The 15,227-nt window shown below is 41.7% G+C and overlaps 1 protein-coding gene across 1 annotated transcript; it reads left to right on the top strand.

Annotated features, from left to right (window-relative positions):
• Positions 1-179: 179 nt before the first annotated feature.
• Positions 180-14,054, top strand: rpap2 (RNA polymerase II associated protein 2; the record flags this gene model as incomplete). Its single annotated transcript, XM_080543190.1, has 12 exons — positions 180-237; positions 1,003-1,048; positions 1,503-1,617; positions 1,763-1,861; positions 2,009-2,074; positions 2,657-2,745; positions 2,888-2,923; positions 3,414-4,752; positions 4,969-5,063; positions 5,483-5,563; positions 7,267-7,335; positions 13,420-14,054. The coding sequence occupies 12 exons, from the start codon at positions 180-182 to the stop codon at positions 13,562-13,564; spliced, it is 2,238 nt and encodes a 745-aa protein (XP_080399316.1). The 3' UTR covers positions 13,565-14,054.
• Positions 14,055-15,227: the final 1,173 nt, after the last annotated feature.

Here is a 15,227-nt window from a genome sequence, read left to right as displayed (position 1 = left end):
TAGAGTGTTAATGCATGTAATTAATTGTGTTGAATAATAAAAAAAATGTTGCTACTTACATGTCACTTATCAGAGACAGTCGCGTGGGTTTCGGAAGTGGGTTTGAAGGGATTGGCCCGAGCGACTCGCCGTAGATGTGATACGTCATCGGTCAGAGTTGAGAAAAACATTGGATCAGCATGGAGGAGAAGGAACAGGGGAAACTGAGTGGTCGCTCCTCTAAGCCGGGAAGGAAAGGTTAGATATGATTATGTATTTATGTTATGATCAAACTTATGTTTTGGAAAACACTGCTGAGTCTCTGTGGGTTCTAAGGAACACATGTAAACTGAGCTAGCTGATCTAGTTAGACAAGCAAGATATGCTTGTGTGTGTGGCTTCTATCACCTAACCGTCACTTTAGAGCGTACCTTCAACAACAGAATAACAGTGCATTTACACATTTACATTTTTGGCATTTAGCAGACGCCTTATTCCAAAGCGACTTACGATCAATACTTTTGAATACTAAGCAAGTGAATCATCAATCCACCAGTCGTAGCAGGAAGAGTAATCCAGCTCAGGCCCGGGGCCATTGATAGAAGGAAAAACCTTCTTCTATCACCTTCTACTAAAACATATATATATTATTATTTTTTATACTGGAGGAACAGAGAAACAGTACAAGGGGGGCAATAGAAGTTCTTAGGGACTCAGTAGAGGGGAAAGCGGGTGTCTTTAGGAGACGTAGTGCTGAGGGGCAGAAGATTCAAAAAAGACTCCGACTCTTATCTGTCCAGCATAGCAGGCCTTACATAGAGGAGGATTCTATCCAGCTAGCCACCACCACATTTGCCTGCTGACGATACTTATACTTACCTATATGCACATTTGTTTATTATTGGCAAGTTATGGCAACCATAGTTCCCAAGAGCCCAGGGATTACTTGACAGCAAGGTTAACTTAATTGCAATGTTTGGTTACTGTCCTCCTGGGTTAATACCTAATAACTTCATTTTTCAGATGGCAAGACTCTCAAATCACAGACTGCTGCACTGGCAGCACAAAGGTATTATCACACTTGCTTGCAATTGAGCAGCCACAATTTTCGAATAGACCGTGCTACTTTTTACATTTGGATTTTGACATCTAGTCACAAATTGGTAGGCAGTAGCACAGGCACTAACCCAACTGTAATTGCATGGATCGTCTATTTCTACACAGCTATTGGCATTCCAAAAATCCCAAACTGATTTCATTCGTTATCAGTAGGTACTTATAAATGACAATTGACGGCTAACTTCCAAATGTAAAAAGTAGAACCTTTGGTCACGAATTGGGGCTAGCAACTAAGATGAAATAACCATCCACTGGTCTCTTTATTACTGGAAGTATCAAATATCTGGAAGTGCAATTGACACATATTTGACAAATACATGTTTGAGATTGAGTTGTATTATGCTTCTCGTGTGTCTCATATGCACATTACATACTAGTGTCTAACCCTGTTCCTCCCCTCCCAGGAGAGAGGCCCTGAGTGAGAACCTAAGAGATAACTTGGATCTGGAGAAGAGAGCTCTGCAGGTTGTGGAGCGTCTCTTGGAGGACAGTGTGGCGGAGGACTTCTTACTTGATTGTGTTAGTACAACTCCTAATAAGTGCCCTCTTTTCCATCCGTATAGTTTGTGTCGAAGATTGTCAATCGTTGTGTCACCAGTGTGAGGTATAAGATCCTTTGTAATGTCATGTCATTTGTATGTGTTTTTGTTCATCTCCTCCATAGGCACGCTTTATCACTGCTGCCAATTACAAAGACACGGTTGAGGAGAGATCCATCATGAAACTCTGCGGCTATCCTATCTGTCCAAATAAACTGGGCAAGGTGAGACCGTGTCTTCTTAGATATCTAGGGAAGTGATCTTATGCCTCAATCGTTTCTAGGATTTTTTCACCTCTCCACATGTAACTAATCATAAATGTACATCATTTATTTCCATTTCACAAGTATTTCACTGTTGTTGTTTCATAGGTCCCCACTCAACAATACTCAATTTCAATGAAGACGAATAAAGTCTATGATATTACAGAGCGCAAGGTAAGTCCACAGTATAATACAGAATCAAGTTCTGCATGTAGTCATCGATATTTTGTCTCCCCCCCCCCCCCCCCCCCCGTGTGTGTGTGTGTGTGTGTGTGTGTGTGTGTGTGTGTGTGTGTGTGTGTGTGTGTGCGCGTGTGTGTGTGTGTGTGTGTGTGTGTGTGTGTGTGTGTGGCCCACCTGTGAGAAGTGTATGTGTGTGTCATATATCTCAGTATGTAGGCTATGCAAATAAGCTTGAACCTTGACACTTTTGAGTGTAAGTAAGTGTGTGAGTTTATTCTGTTATTTAAGCTATTTTATCTAGTATTGTGTTGAGAAGCAATGGAAATGAATCAAGAAATTGATAGAGTTGGCTAACTTACAAGTTCTATATGCAACAGAACAGATCACCCAGCATTGCTAATGAAAAGAATCAACGAATGTAATCGAACGAATCAACAAATCTAATACCAATACTTGCTCAATAGGTCTTGTTTTCGGGCAAAAAAAAAAAGTGTCACCTTTTTGGACCATGACCAGTTTGCACCCCTAGAAGTACTGTATACTAAAATGATGTCATTTTCTTTTCTGATCAAGTGCTACTGCAGTAACTTCTGCTACAGAGCCTCCAAATCCTTTGAGCTGCAGATATCGAAAAGCGCCCTGTGGCTGAGGGAGAGGGAGAGGTAGGCTATCTGTGCACCCTTTCATCTAAGAGGCCGGTGGTTTAACCTCAAATTGTGTTGAGGAGGTGCAGTTTGTTTCTTTTATAGGTTCAGTATATGACTGAAATGGTTGCGTTGTTTATCTTTCTGCTTTAATTGACAGGACTCCAGATGTGACTTTAATGAAGAAAGGAGATGGGTATGTAGTACATTTTGCATTTACTTGTATGTTTTTTTCATACAGACATTCAATCTAGAATAGATGGATGAATTGGTTGAATGTTGGACAGACGGCTTGTATAGTCTACTCATGGGCTCTACTCCGCTGTTGTAAGTGTCTATAGAAAGAGATTAGTGAATTATGAATGGCTTGTATGGCGGGATGATTGATTATTTGATAGATACACTGACATACCGTGAGCTTAGAATGATAAGGTTCTATCTCCGTTTAGGGCAGTTCAGAGATATTGAGCGTCAAAGTTTTTACATTCCATTATGTTTTGTGAGATGGAACCTTTGTATTTTATGAATTACTAACTCAAAAATGTCAACATTTTTAAAATAACACCACACAGATATTAATAAACACCTAATGGATCAGATTATGTAAAAAACGAAATTTTGACTAAAATGGAGATAGAACCTTATAATTCTAACGTCACGACATTTCTCCCCCTCCCTCTGTTCAGAGGTAGCTCGGGTGAGGAGGTGAGGCTGGCAAACAGGCGCCTCAGAGAAGAGGACGTAGAGAACCCTCTCCTGCTGGACCTTGTGGCCCCCGGGGGCGCCAGACGTCCCCCTACCCCAGGCCTCAGCCACAGTGACAGCAGTGATTCAGAGCAGGAGCAGGACTTTGTCTCCAGCGTGGTCTCCCAACGACCAGGAGGAGCGAGGGTGCACTGGGGTCAGCTGCCGCCAAAACACACAGACAAGGAAAAGGGAAGAAGGGAACAAGAGAGGGAGAGGGAGGAGACAGAGAAGGACACAGAGGAGTCCCCCCAGCAAGTACAAACGACTGATTTTGAGGAGAGGAGGAGGGAGATGGAAGTAAGAAACAGGGAGAATGATAAGAGAGAACAGAATAAAGAGAAGAACACAGAAGAATCCCAGATATCCCAAACACAGAGGAACGTGGACGCTAATAGCCACCAACACCACACAACACCAGGCACAAACGTTCCCAGCGTGCAGCAGCGTCCTCCCCTGGAAGAGAGAGGTTCACCTGAGGGACAGTCTATGGAAGAGGCAGGAGACCTGCTGAACCACTGCACTGCAATAGAAAACAGGAAGAAGACAGCCACAGTGACCTTGTCTGTACATGGTGGGGATCCAACCTCAAAACAAGGCAGTACAAAACAAGCAGGAGACCAACCAGCTCCAATCATCACTTCACTGGTGAATGCTGTCCCAGAACAGCCCACCCAGCCCACCCAGCCCACCCAGCCTACCCAGCCCACCCAGCCCACCCAGCCTACCCAGCCCACCCAGCCCACCCAGCCTACCCAACCCACCCAGCCTACCCAGCCCACCCAGCCCACCCAGCCTACCCAACCCACCCAGCCCACCCAGCCTACCCAGCCCACCCAGCCCACCCAGCCTCCTGGCCTCAACATCACTCAGGTGGGCATGAGCAGGAGAGGGGCAGTGGGGCTCCAGGGTCTCATCCCTGCAAGACCTGGCACCCTCCGACTGAGCCTGCTGGAGGGTCTTAGATGCACCCTAAATGAATGGAGGACTAAAGAGACTTTGACGTTCCTATATGGCCCAGAGCATGTCTCTCACACGCCACTGAACATTGAAGACAAGGAGGAGGAGGAGGAGTTGGATGAAGATGATCTGGAGGACATTGTGGCGGTGGAGGAGAGGGAGAGGGAGACGCCGACTCTAGGGAGACCTTTGGCCCCGGCCCCAGACTACATCACCCTGTGTAGGGAGACGAAGGAGTTGGGGCTGAGGGTGAGGGAGTTCTACGAAGGGAGGTGTGTTATCCCAGGTGAAGGAAAGCAGGATGGAGGAGACACAGAGGAGGTGGGTGTGTTGGCGAGAGAGCTTGAAGTAACTGCCGTTGTCCATGTAGGGGCGCTGTTTGTAAGCATGTTAGAGATGTTTTTTTGATACACGATGATGATGCTGCACTTACTTGGATCAGCTCAGCTTTCCTGTTGAGACATGTTTTGATTTCTCCTCTCTTTTCTTCCATACTCTTTTCCCTCATCCTCTCTGTCCCTTACCGTAACACTCCAGGACCATGGTGGTAAGGACCGACTTCTCCCGTTGATTGACTCCCATGCCCAGAACCTCATCCAGAAACGCATAACAGTGGAGAAGCTCACCAGAAGGTGTGTGTTTGTATAAATACTAGGGATGTCCCGATCCCATTTTTTCACTACCGATACCGTTACCTGGGCTTCAGGTATCGGCGATACCGATATCAATCCGATATTTGTATTTATTGTTTTACTCCTGAATAATAACAAATACTTCCCCAGTATATAGTCCACAACAACAGTTGGCTATTAAAGACTGCCAGCCTTTATTCAAGCAACAAAAACAGTACTCTGCAGTACTCAGCGACCAACTGGTTTAAAGTTAAAACAATTTAAACAGCAGCATTCAGCATTGTAGAAAAAAAAGAGTTATATCTACTTTGACCACATAGTAATTGTTTGATTCCATATTCAAGTAGTATTAAATATAGAGTTCCAAGAAGACAAAAAAAAGTTTTTTGTTTTGTTTTCCATGTCTCTGTTTGCTGCAGTCTGAGGGACATTGTCGGCCCCCTTCGTCTCACCATGATTGACGTCTCCAGTGACCTCAACAACCTCGTCAGGACGTTCAGGTGAGTCTCCAACACAGCCTCTGACATTCCACACACTTCCCACTACCAATGTATTATCATGGGTGAGAAACTCATGTAATGCTTTATTTCAAAGCCCTGGTTCCTCAGCTGTACTCTGCCTGGTATCTATAAAGAAATGATGTTGAATCAAAGGGCACTCTCCCCAAAAAACTATAACTTGTGGTGATTACAAGGTAATCATATTGTCACAGCCTAGAGCTGTCCCAAACGACTATTTTTCTAACGATTAATCTAGCGATCATTTTATCGATTATTCGATTAGTCTAACGACTAATTTATCGATAAGTCTAACGATAATTTTTGTACTGTAAAAAAAAAAAAAAAAAAAAAAAACGTATTTGTCTCCACCTCACTGCTATGTTTAGCCAACTTGAATGCCAACATGGCCATTTAGAAGTCTGTCCATCACCACAACACATAGCTAGCTATTGTTACTCTCGCTGCTATGTTATGATTAGCTAAATTTATGCTAACGTAGCATGCGAGCTACGAGCTAGATAACGTACAGTAGGTGCTCGCACCACAATGACAATAGGCTACCGTAGCTAGCCAGCTACATAGCTAACGTTACTAACACCAGAAGACAAGACATACGAACTGTGGTGAGATACATTGCTTGTGTAACATTAGCTAGTAGCTATCCATTTTTCACTCATACACTTAATTGTCTCGCCTGGTAAAATAAAGGTTTAAAAAAAAAAAAAAAAAAAAAAAACGCCATTTTGTTTATTTACGACTAACCGACGCATATTACGCTAACCGACGTATTGACGTAGTCGATGACGTCGACGACGTCGAATAATCGTAACAGCCCTATCACAGCCATTTTGATATTAGAACATTGGGCTGTAAAGACCCAAACATCCAAATCTGGATGTGCTGATACTTTGAGCTATTTTTCCTGGTAGTAAAAGCATGTATGGTTATTGATATAGGATGATTTACAGGCTTCAATGATCTGAGTGAACTTTTTCGGCAGTTTAAACCTGACATTGCTGTTCCAAACTGCCAGATGTGAACTTGTTCCTGTTGTAGGTAGTAAAAATGGGCTGTGATTGGCTGATAGGTGCTTATCAACAGGAAGTAGTGGTTGGCAGTGCTTTTTACTTCTTGTAGCTCTGATTTAATAGCAAGGCACTTGAGTCACACCTCTGTTGAGAAGCCTGTTTCCAGGAATTCTTTTGTAGCTATAGAGGCTAGCTAAAATGGCACATGCCTCATGTTGAAACAAAGAACTGTCAAATAAACACCCAGGGCTGTTCTTTTTTATGGTTTCTCAGATATGATTGGTGCTTATGGTCATTAATGTAGCTAAAGGACAAATAGTTCAAATTTCATGTTAATTTCATTTCCTCTTTTTTTTTATGGCTGGAGTAATAATTACTGTCCTGATGATGGTCATAATTTGTCTGCAGTGGTTTGTTATACCAAAGCCTCTTTCAAAGGAAGCCGGGAAAACAGCCAACATATTGTTGCCCTTAAATCAAATGCTGTTTCTTAGTCGTCTATGGAAGGGCAAGACAAAAACTCACAACGAAAGAATACGGATTAGAAATCTTTTGTTATTCATATTTATGATCTTAAAAAGCTATTTTTATTGACTTAAAAAATACAATAAAATACAGCTGCTGTTGTTGGACACAATTGCAACAATCTCATTGAGTTTTTTTGATTTATGGCAGGTTCACCAACACCAACATCATTCACAAAACCCACGAGTGGACCCTGATTGCGGTGGTTCTCCTCTACATGTAAGTGCTCCATCTCTGCATCCCGCTTACCATGCCTCCTCTGGCCCTTCATTGGAACAAGGTGTGTCTGTGGTTGTGTGAGTGTGTCTCAGTGTGTGTTTTACCTGTATGCCAGTGCTGTTGTGGACTGTACAGCAACAGCTTGAGAGCATTGACCTCGTTAGGGCCAATCAGGGAGCAGTACAGGCAGCTAGGTACGGCTAAGTACGGCTGCAACGATTATTCCGATTATGTAAATTTGCCGATTTTCATATTTATGATCGACGAGTTGTTGTATTATTATTATTGTGTGTTTTATATATATACACATGGAAATTCCCCAAACATTGCTGTAATCGCAACGCAACTATGTCCGGAAGTGTCATGCTCTATACTCATTGTTTATAGTAAACAGTAAACAATGGCCATGTGCAGGCCAGTTTATCAACATTCATCCTACACACATCCTCAAGTAATCTGTAATGTGTGTTTTACTACGCTATCCAAAAGTGCAGCACCTCCAACTGATGATCAGTTTGATTCTTTCAGCATTTAACCAGACATAGATCACATTCATGTCATGATAAATGATTTGTCATATCAGAAAACACAAAAACTGCCGACTGACTGGTGTTCTATTCTTATAAAAACAATAAAGTACATTAAAACAGATGAAGAAAAAGAAGGAAGAAATTGATAATTCCATGTACTCACCCTTACCTGTATTGTAGTCATCCACACTCACACAGTATTTACAGGCATTAATCAAATGATTGTGTCATGATTAACTATGTCATATTATTAATTTGAAGTCATAAAATAAAGTATGTGACCATTGAATGATGGCATAACAACTACCCACACTTTAATGTGTTTTGGAAAAGGTATATCAATATTATTGCTGTTGTTTGTTGTTGTTTTTTGTAAATTAATAATTTAGGCTAATCAATTCATCAATAAAATAATCTATAGATAAATCTATCTTAAACCTATTTTAAAGTCAGGTTGAAACACAACAAAATGTGGAAAACGTATTTTGCGGATAGTGTGAATTAGGACTATGCAGGCACCTTATACAGTACATGCTCCATTCACTCTGTAAAGACGTTGGTCGGAAGTTAGAAGATACGCAAAAGACAAGTCGTGAGTTTAGAATGATAAGGTTCTATCTCCGTTTAGAATGATAAGGTTCTATCTCCGTTTAGAATGATAAGGTTCTATCTCCGTTTAGAATGATAAGGTTCTATCTCCGTTTAGAATGATAAGGTTCTATCTCCGTTTAGAATGATAAGGTTCTATCTCCGTTTAGAATGATAAGCTTCTATCTCCGTTTAGAATGATACGGTTCTATCTCCGTTTAGAATGATAAGGTTCTATCTCCGTTTAGGGTAGTTCAGAGATATTGAGCGTCAAAGTTTTTACATTCCATTATGTTTTGTGAGATGGAACCTTTGTATTTTATTAATTACTAACTCAAAAATGTCAACATTTGAAAAATATTTTGACAAAAATGTAGATAGAACCTTATAATTCTAACGTCACGAAAAGACAAGTATGAATGAATGAATGAATGAATGAATGACTTTATTGTCATTGCTACAGTACAGGTACCAAACAACGAAATTTAGGAGGGGTGGCTCCCCTGGTGTTAGGAAAGGGAAAAAAAAAACACTTTTAAAAAAATCGCAAGAAGGGAAGGAGCTGGTTTACATAAATAAAGGCTATGTACACAATCCACTGTACTATACTGTACAGATAGACGACTAGGGTTGTCATATTGCACAATAGTATTGTTTCACGTTATTTAAAGTGTCACAGTTTGCAGGCTTGAAATGTACATGTTTGTGCCTCAGCACTACACCTGATTTTTTCAGTCCAGCAGCTGCCATACAATCCGTCCAGACTGTCCAGGGCCCAGAACTTAGGTCTTTGCTGTGTTCAGGGCCTGGACGGCCCTGTGGTAGAAGCTGTTCTTCAGTCGAAACAGACCTCTAACAGCCGCTTGGGCTCGGCATTGTGATGAAGCTATAATAATAACAACCCAAATGGAAACTTTGTGTCAAATTCTCTTGCTACAACAAGAGAATGTGCTGGAACTTTGAAATGTTTGTGTAACTGCACATACAAATGATTTACCCGCAAAATGATTCAGTTCTGCTCACGTTTGACAAATGAGGCTGCGTGTACGCGTACATCTTTGTGTGGTATGGGTGTGTTTACCCTGTGCCAGATGGCGCGTGTGTGTGTGTCTGTGTGTGTGTCTGTGTCTGTGTCTGTGTCTGTGTATGTGTGTATATGTGTATATGTGTGTGTGTGTGAGTGTGAGTGTGTGTGTGTGTATGTATGTATGTGTGCGCGGGTGTATGTGTGTGTATGTGTGTGTATGTGTGTGTGTGTGTGTGTGTGTGTGTGTGTGTGTGTGTTAGGGCTGCACGATTTGGGGAAAAAAATCGAATTGCGATTATTTGGACAGATATCGCGATTGCGATTAATTTGCAATTATTATTTTTTTAAATAGCAAAAAAAAAAAGAAGAAAAAAAGGAAGTTTTTGTAAAGTGTGGCCATGTCTCCGGCTAGGAAGGTCGTATCAACGTGCAGTTTGTTTGTACGTCTTCAGGGGACTTAGAGGCTCCCTCCTCTAGCACCCCCACAGCCCGAGCTACGAGTGAAAGAACTAAACTTACATTGGGTTGCTTTAAAGTTGGGTTGCTTTAAAATCAAGCTTCAGATTAAAACATGTGATGGAGCATTACTAACCTGACTCAGGTGGTTTGTTTCACACAACCATCTAGGAAAGCTTAATTGGAAGCTGTTTGGAAAAGGGCAGGTACTTTCAAAAAATACTTGGCAGGTGATTGGATGAATCTATCTATCACCTATTTTCAGAGAGCATTACCACATGATATCATCAAACTATTAACTGCTCTAATTCTAATGCAAGGATGAGAACTTAAAAGATATGAATTGGGACAACATATTTATTTATGGGTTTTTTAAACAGCAACACCATTTTGTTTCTCTCAACAAGTGTATATTTTTTTGCTAGCTACCGAAACGTGGGCGTTTCACGTGCGATGTTGTTGGTGTGCGTTCATTGACGTTGACGTTCATTGACGTTCACGTTCATTGTTGACGTTCATTGTTGACGTTCATTGACGTTGACGTTCATTGACGTTGAATCCGACGCGCTGTATGACGTATCCCATACGGGTAGTGGTGGTCTAGTGAGTTGGACTTGTGATCGGAAGGTTGTGTGAGTTCAAATCCCTCCTGAAACCACACCACTACTAGTGTGCCCTTGAGTAAGGCACTTAGCCCTCAGTTACTCCAGGGGGAATGTCCCTGTAATTCGTAATTGTAAATCGCTTTGGATTAAAAGCGTCTGCTAAATAGCAAAAAAAAAAAAAAACGCAGGCAAATCGCAGGCTTTGCGATTAGCTAATCGCATCATTTCAAATCGCGATTTCGATTTAAAATCGATTAATCGTGCAGCCCTAGTGTGTGTGTGTATGTGTGTATGTGTGTGCGCGTATGTGTATATGTGTGTGTGTGTGTGTGTGTGTGTGTGTGTGTGTGTGTGTGTGTGTGTGTGTGTGTGCGTGCGGGCGGGCGTATGTGTGCGCGTATGTGTGTGTGTGTATGCGCATTGCGCGCGCATGTGCCACTTCCCCAGGTCGGTGCAAGGCATGAGCCCAGCAGGCACACACACACATACACACATACACACACACACACACACACACACATACACACACACACACATACACATAGGCATGAGCCCAGCAGGCGCTATGCGGACAGTTCCGTGCTGCTCCCGTCTGTGTACACACAGACGCCTCTCGGACTTATCTGCACCTGATTGCCCCTCTCCAGATCCGTGATCCACATACATACACACACACACACAGACACACACACACACACACACACACACACACAGGTCCTGGGAAACATTCCACCTGATCCCTAACTGATCAACACAGCCTAGAGAGAGGAGCAGAAGAACGGCCATTTAAGCTCTGATTTATAGCTGGGGTGCTGTTTTAAGCTGTTTTAAGCCAATATTGTATAGAGTATAGAAGGCTCTATACTCCAAAATCAAACAATTAATATGAGGTCAAAGCAGAGATTCTTCTTCAGCTTTAATCCATTGTTGTTTTCATTTTGATTGGTTTCACCATTTAGAAATGACAACATTTGTTAAACATACTATTTCAGGGCACTAAAAGTATTTTCCTTTTCCCAATACTTATGGAGGGCACTGTATATGGTCTTGATCCACTCAGATAGTGAGGTAACGTGTCAATTGAAAGATGTGCTTCGTGGCAAACTTTTAAATATAAACAAATGTCACAAACTTATTTAACCATCCAATTGTAAAACATCCATATCATCCATACAATTGTAAAACAAAGTAGTTAACCAATAATCAACCCTCTAGCCCCTTGTGCTGCCCATGGTGGCCATTCTTAACATCTTAGTATGACACATCCCAACCATGTCATATGTTTCTATTTAATGTTGCCCCTTTAAATCACCTCTCCTGGCTCTCCCCTTCCCTCTCATGTATAATTTGGGGTTGAGGTCTACCTATCTGCTGCATGGCAGCTGTGAAGTTAATCGGAGGTCTATTGTACTGGCAGGCTGAATAATGTATACATCTCCTGCAACATAAACCCAGGGGTGAACCGGAGCTCAGACAAAACCTTTACACAGTGGGGGGGGGGCGGAGCAGGGGAGTGGGGAGACCTGCTGCCCACCACGCCATGTACTGGCTAGTCTTACAGGGTATCCGCGGTGTCTTGAAAAGTTAGCTGTTAAGTTAAAAGGTTCACTGATGTAAACGGTTACAGCTCGAAGTGGCGGTGAGGTCTGGAAAAATATTGACAAGGTCTTTAAAAAGTCTTAGAAAGGTATTGAAATTAACCTCAAGATTCCTGTATATACGCTGTCATATTGTGCTCAACAATTGGCTTCCGTGTCCTATAGACTGAAGGGGAATTCCAGCTATCATTATTCCTCAAAACTCAATTCTAATGGATGTCTAGAGGCTAATATTGAAGAGGAAGTTGGTTGCCATTCAAAACTTTTTTGTTCACCATAAAACAGGTGGGCCTTTCAGGGGGGGTATTGGTGTCCTTTGAGGGATAGAATCTGGCTTTTTGGCTCCTCCATTCTTTTAGTTATTAAGTTATTTTTTCTGAGTGGGGCAGTCCCACTCATATTTTTCTTTTTTATTGTGATAGAGACAGTAGAGATTTGACAGGAAGGATGGGTGAGAGAGAGAGAAGGGATGACATGCAGGATATGTCCGTGGCCGGAATCGAACCGGGAACCCTGCGGTTAGTCCGCTACTACGCCACCTAAGCGCCCCGACACCCCTCCATTTTGAATGTCAGTTCATGAGGACATTGGCTCGTTTATAGTTGTTCCAAACTGTTGCTTTTTGCAAGCCTAAAGTTTTGGCTATGTTTCTTAATTGACACCTTTTGTCCTTATGTGGACAGATACTAATAGAAGACCGCAAAGCCTAGAATGAATACATTGTAAACTCTCTTATATCTGCAGAAATTATGTGACAGAGTACACTTGACCAAAAACACCTGTCAAAGCAAATTGTCCTATTAATTTTGGTGCCCCGAAATATACTTACTATGTATAACAAGTGTTGTCATTTCTAAATATATTTCTTGGTGTGGACACAAATAATGCCCTCAAATAAAAGCTACGTACTGTATCTCTTCTTTAACTTCATATTAATTGTTTGATTTCATCCAAACTTTTGGAGTGTAGAGCCAAAAGAAGATGCTACTGTCCTATTTCTTACGCAGGGCACTGTAAATGTATGTTATGTAACTGTAGTTTTTTTTTTTTTTTTTTAAGTATTTTTTTCTGAGTGGGGCAGTCCCACTCCTATTTTTCATTTTATTGACGGATACAGTAGAGATTTAGACAGGAAGGATGGGTGACAGAGAGAGGAGGGATGACATGCAGGATATGTCCCCGGCCGGAATTCGAACCGGGGACCCTGCGGTTACATGGTCAACGCTTAACCCGCTACGCCACCTAAGCGCCCCTAACTGTAGTGTGTTTGTGTGTTGCAGGTTATCAGAGGTGTGTCCGGTGGTGCGGGAGGCTCTGGAGAGCCCAGCCTCAGTAGAGTACCTGTCAACACGCTTGCAGGAGTTTACACTGAAGGTCCAGGACATTAAGAACTTAATTCAGCTACTCAGAACCCCAGCCCTCTGACACAAACACACACACACACACACAACCACACACACACACAACCACCTGAAGGTCCAGGACCTTAAGAACTTAATTCAGCTACTCAGAACCCCAGCCCTCTGACACAAACACACACACACACACACACACACACACACACACACACACACACACACACACAACCACAGAGGTACCTGCGTACATATCAACCAAGTCTCAATCCTATTAGGTTCTTGTGGTATAGTGCATTTTGTCTATATCATTTGATACATTTTAAATCTCTGTTGGTCTTTGTTCTGGCCACTACTGATTATTGTTTGAATCGTCTTTCAGGGTGTAGACAGACACTGTTCTGAAATTAAAACTGAAATGCATTTGACAGTGTGCTGTCGTTTACACAAATTCAGCTGATGATATGTAGTTTGTTTATGCCTTCATAATGCAGACCATTATATGTACTCAATATGTGTGATAATAATCAGATCTGCAAAGTTCAACGCTCAAATGTTTAACCCCATTAACAACCAAATAAATCACACTCTGGTTTTCACTGTGTATAAAAACGCCATGTGTCAATTGCCTTACTGGAGAAGTGCAATAAAAGTGACGCTATTTTTCGCAACTTCCTTCACATAAAGTTTATGGTGTGGACGCATCTCAATCTAATCTCGTTTGTTCGAAGTGTGTGTCTGAAAATATTTGGTTTGGAACAGGTGGCAAGCGAGAGTGAAAAAACCTATTAATCTGGGGAGACTTGGAATCACTTTTTCTTTTACCTGCCATTGAAATGGGTGATGTGATTTATTGAAGATGCGTTATCTTTATTAATTGAAACACACAAATAGACAGTTAGCAGTGACAATTGAATGTACAATCATTTCTAATGTGTTTTCTGTGAAACCTTTTCATTTGCCAGTGAGATTTGTGTTGTTGATGTGAGTGTCCTGCGATAGAAGAGTGTTTCACTTGTGCTATACCGTTCATCAGTTAGCTAGCTATATGCAGCCTTCATTTGTTTGTTAATATATCATTTGAAGAGAAAACGTTTTTTAACAGGTTTCAACTTCATTCAGCACATAAAATCCCTTAATTGTTTTTAAAGGAAAAGTGGAGGCATTTAATTATGTATTTCTAAAGCACCCTTTACCAATAATTAAAGGTGAAATATGCAGGAATATATTTCATTGTTGCCTATAGGCTATTGCATTTATTTGACACTGAACAAAAATATGTAAATATATAATATAAATAAAACACTGGTCACAATAAAAGGCCACTCTAAAATGTGCAGTTTTATCACACAGCACAATGCCACAGAGCGTGCAATTAGCATGCTGACTCCAGGAATGTCAACCAGAGCTGTTGCAGGTGAATTGAATGTTCATTTCTCTACCATAAGCCGTCTCCAAAGTCATTTCCAATTCCAATTCCAATTCTTCCTTTGGAGACAGCTTATGGTAGAGAAATTAATATTCAATTCACGGGCAACAGCTCTGGTGGACATTCCTGCCAATTCGCGCACACACACACACACACTTCGGTGGTGTGAATTGAGAATCGAATGTTGTCGTGCGACAAAATCGCACGCTGTGTGCATTGGCCTTTACACATCTGTGGCATTGTGCTGTGTGATAAAACTGCACATTTTAGAGTGGCCTTTTATTGTGACCAGCCTAAGGCACAT

The sequence above is a fragment of the Nansenia antarctica genome, assembly GCF_963989245.1.
Source record: "Nansenia antarctica genome assembly, chromosome: 12".
Lineage (NCBI taxonomy): Eukaryota > Metazoa > Chordata > Actinopteri > Argentiniformes > Microstomatidae > Nansenia > Nansenia antarctica.
The sequence above is the reverse complement of the archived record's forward strand: the minus strand, read 5'-3'. Positions and strand labels throughout refer to the sequence as shown.